This window comes from Bison bison, unplaced genomic scaffold, assembly GCF_000754665.1.
Source record: "Bison bison bison isolate TAMUID 2011002044 unplaced genomic scaffold, Bison_UMD1.0 scf7180017864378, whole genome shotgun sequence".
Classification (NCBI taxonomy): domain Eukaryota; kingdom Metazoa; phylum Chordata; class Mammalia; order Artiodactyla; family Bovidae; genus Bison; species Bison bison.
This window is the reverse complement of record NW_011494950.1, coordinates 1,160,649-1,164,383: the sequence shown is the minus strand read 5'-3', so window position 1 is coordinate 1,164,383 and position 3,735 is coordinate 1,160,649. Positions and strand designations below refer to the sequence as shown.

The 3,735-nt window shown below is 38.7% G+C and overlaps 1 protein-coding gene across 1 annotated transcript in view; it reads left to right on the top strand.

Moving 5' to 3' along the window:
- The first annotated feature begins 298 nt into the window (after nucleotides 1-298).
- Nucleotides 299-3,735, top strand: part of LOC105001045 (granzyme A) — an 11,178-nt gene continuing 7,741 nt past the window's right edge. Inside the window, exons 1-2 of the mRNA XM_010857160.1 lie at nucleotides 299-393; nucleotides 2,494-2,641. Coding sequence (XP_010855462.1) covers nucleotides 333-393; nucleotides 2,494-2,641 — 209 coding nt within the window. The 5' untranslated portion in view covers nucleotides 299-332. The remainder of the gene's footprint in view (nucleotides 394-2,493; nucleotides 2,642-3,735) is intronic.

Here is a 3,735-nt window from a genome sequence, read left to right as displayed (position 1 = left end):
TAGCTTTTTAAAATAAACTCATATTTGAAAGTGAAAAAGTTGCCCCAAAATAGCAATTTTCTATTTAATGTTCTCAATTTGTGTATCACAGTCTCATGGATTCACATTTACCCTTTAAGGTAGGAAAGGTCTAACCCTGAAAGAAATGTCAAACAAGTAAGTAACCACACCATCTCTAAAATAAAGTTATGTTTTCCAGTTATAAAACACCAAAGTCTTTAGCCACAAAGCAGAGAAAGAAAAAAAGAAAAAACCCACATCCTTTGTGTTTCATTATATATTACTGTCAGTACCTGAAACTAAATAGTCTCCATATGTGAATAACAGGAGCCATGAATATTCCTTTTCCTTTCTCTTTTCCTCCTGCCATTTGTCTCCTTCTAATTCCTGGAGGTAAGACATATTTTCATATGCTTTTCAGTTTTGCTTCTAAGAAAATTGAATTTTATATTGGTTTACTTTTTGTTCAATATTGTGTAAAAGTAAAAAAGAAATCATAACTTAATTTCTAATACTATTTCATGTTACTTTTAGTCTTTGCTATTGAAATGGCATATTGCTTTTTAAAATGAAAACATGACCTATTGTGTTTACAGCAAAAATATGAAAGCATAACTATATCTGGAGGGTCTCACAATTCAGGCCAGATCCACAGAGCAAAACTGGCTAGTGAAAAACCAACAAAGCCATTAAACTTGGGATGGATAGATTGTTTATCAACTGGAGAGCTTAGTTACCCTCTGTCTGGTGGCTCAGACAGTAAAGAATCCACCTGCAGTGCAGGAGACTGGGTTCGATCCCTGGGTTGGGAAGATCCCCAGAGAAGGAAATGGCAACCCACTCCAATATTCTTGCCTGGAGAATTCCATGGACAGAGGAGCCTGGTGAACTACAATCCATGGGGTTGCGAAGAGTCAGACACAACAGAGCGACTAACACAACTCATAACTCTCAGATAAATCTTAAAATTTTGGTTTTCAGAATGAATTATGTTTATTTCCAGTAGTAGGAATAGTAAAGAAAGCAATAAATCAATGTAAAATAATCCAATGAACTATATATATGTGTGTGTCAACATTTAATAAAACTTACAGTTAAGTATATTCTAAGTGTTTGACATACACTCTTCTTACATATTATTGTTATCAGCCCAATTTACATACGAGGAAACTAAGGCACAAAGAGGTTAAGACAACTTACTAAAGTCATCAGCTAGTAAGTAGTAGGTCTGGGATTTGAACCCAGAGTTCATGTTCTTAACCACACATTATGATATCTTATAGCTCAGTGATACCTTCAGAGCTGGGATTCTTCATGTGGGATCCATGAGCTCCTTCAAGGGCATGAATGGGCACTAAGAAGTCTGTGACTCTCCCAAAGTGAAAGAAAGAAAGTGAAGTCACTCAGTTGTGTCCAACTCTTTGCAACCCCATGGACTGTAGCCTACCAGGCTCCTCCGTCCATGGGATTCCCCAGGCAAGAGTACTGGAGTGGGGTGCCATTTCCTTCTCCAGGGGATCTCCCCAACCCAGGTCTCCCACATTGCAGGCAGACACTTTAACCTCTGAGCTACCAGGGCAGCCCGTGACTCTCCCAAAACTGTATGCAAATATTCACACGCTTATCTGTGTCTGTACTTTATTCAGATTCTCAAATGGCTCTACATTTCAAAAATAACAAAGGTATTTCAGAAAAACAGCTCTTCACAATGGATAGAGTATATTTTTTTTCATGATGAGGAACTGGATTAGAAGACTGCTTTACTATTTATTAGTTGTGTGAACTTGGGCAAGGTAATTGCTCTGCCTAAACTTTACGTTCCTTATCTCTGCATGGGAATAATAACACCCACCTTGCATTGCAGCAAACATCAGAACCAGAGTCTGAAACTTACCAGTGCCTGGTAAATCACAGATGCTTTCACTGTTATTGCTACTATAGTTGTTGCTCTTTCTTCAAATTTAATACAATTTACCAAACCATCATTCCCAACAATAAACTCATCATGGAACACTGAGATTTTTAAGGTCAATAACACAGTGTCCAACCCCAAACTGAGACAATGAAGCCTGTAGTAGGAAATGAACCGCTGAGGAATGGCAGGAAAAGGAGAATGAGGTTTCTCCCCCATCAGCTCTTACTGTATGATATTGGGTGAGTCTTCAATCTTTTTGCTTTTCGAGCGTTAATAAAAGAAATTCTATTGCCTGACAGTTTCTGCCTCCCAGGGATAGGAAGGAGATGGATACTAGGTTAAAGGTGATCTGAATTCTTGAGGAAGAGAAGTAGTGTTTAAATTCAAGATACTATTATCCAAAGCTATCATGGAAAATTGTAAAAATTCTGAACCACATGGACCACTTTGATCTTCTCTCCCTGGACACAAAGTGCATGTCTAAGCACTCATTCTGGATCTGTTCATTATTATCAGAACTTTCTCAGGGGGACACATAACTCGGTAAGACAGGATTTCACTCTGGATCACTTTTACAGTTTTTCCAGTATCCTGCGAGGGAATTATAGGAGGAAATGAAGTGGCCCCTCACACAAGACGCTACATGGCTCTAATCAAAGGGCTGAAACTCTGTGCAGGGGCTTTAATCAAAGAAAACTGGGTGTTGACAGCCGCTCATTGTGACCTGTAAGTAATTCTGAGCTCCTCTCACTCTCAGACAGTCGGGGGCGGGGCGGGGGCAGAGGCTGTCAGATGACTCTGAAGTCCAAAACCAAAACTAGGTAGGGATGGAGAAGAAAGTGTGCAAGTACATTCAGTGTTATATGCTATTATTATGTTTATCTCTGTAAGCAAAGGCCAGATCCTGTAGAATAAAATTGAAGTGTAAGACTATTTTCTCATAGTATTTTTTTAACTATAAATAGCAATATTATTAACATTTTGAAAATCAAAATGGTGGAAAACAGCACTCCCAATCTTATCAACTTCACATAATCACTGTTACTATTTTGATATATTTTATTTCAGCCTTTTTTCACAAATGTATTTCACATAGTGGAGCAAGTAAAGTGTTCTCTATGATTACAAGTGATTTACTTACTGTGATCTAGTTAGTCTTATCCCATGTTGCTACATATTAGATTGAACCATACATTACTGATATTTAACTGCTTCACTTTCCAAAACAGTCATTTCCTATGGTTCAAACTAATTTTTCCCTAATTGTGATTTGAAAGTCAGAATAATGTTTATCACCTGGATATGCTGCTGTTTTCTTCATCAGTACTTGTTGTTGGTAACTGGAACCTATTTCCCTGCTCACTTTAGCATAAATTGCATGAATAAAAGAAAAGATTTAACTAGCCCCCCACATAGAAGATCCAAGGAGATCTGCGCTCTATTGTGTTAAATGAGAATTTATCAAGGGAACTTCAGCACAATGTACACTGTAAAGATCACCATTGGCTTGATTAATAGGCCCACTTAGTGCAAAGTCTGTCCAGCAAATCAAGAAAAGCTTGTGCCCTTCTCTCCCAGATTAGCTATCATTAGGTTCACAAACTAGACTTGGGGGCTAGCAGTTTATTTCCTTCTGTGTGTGTGTTTGGATTCAGTTCAGTTCAGTTCAGTCGCTCAGTCGTGTCCGACTCTTTGCGACCTCATGAATTGCAGCACACCAGGCCTCCCTGTCCATCATCAACTCCCAGAGTTCACCCAAACTCATGTCCATCAAGTTGGTGATGCCATCCAGCCATCTCATCCTCTGTCGTCCCCTTCTC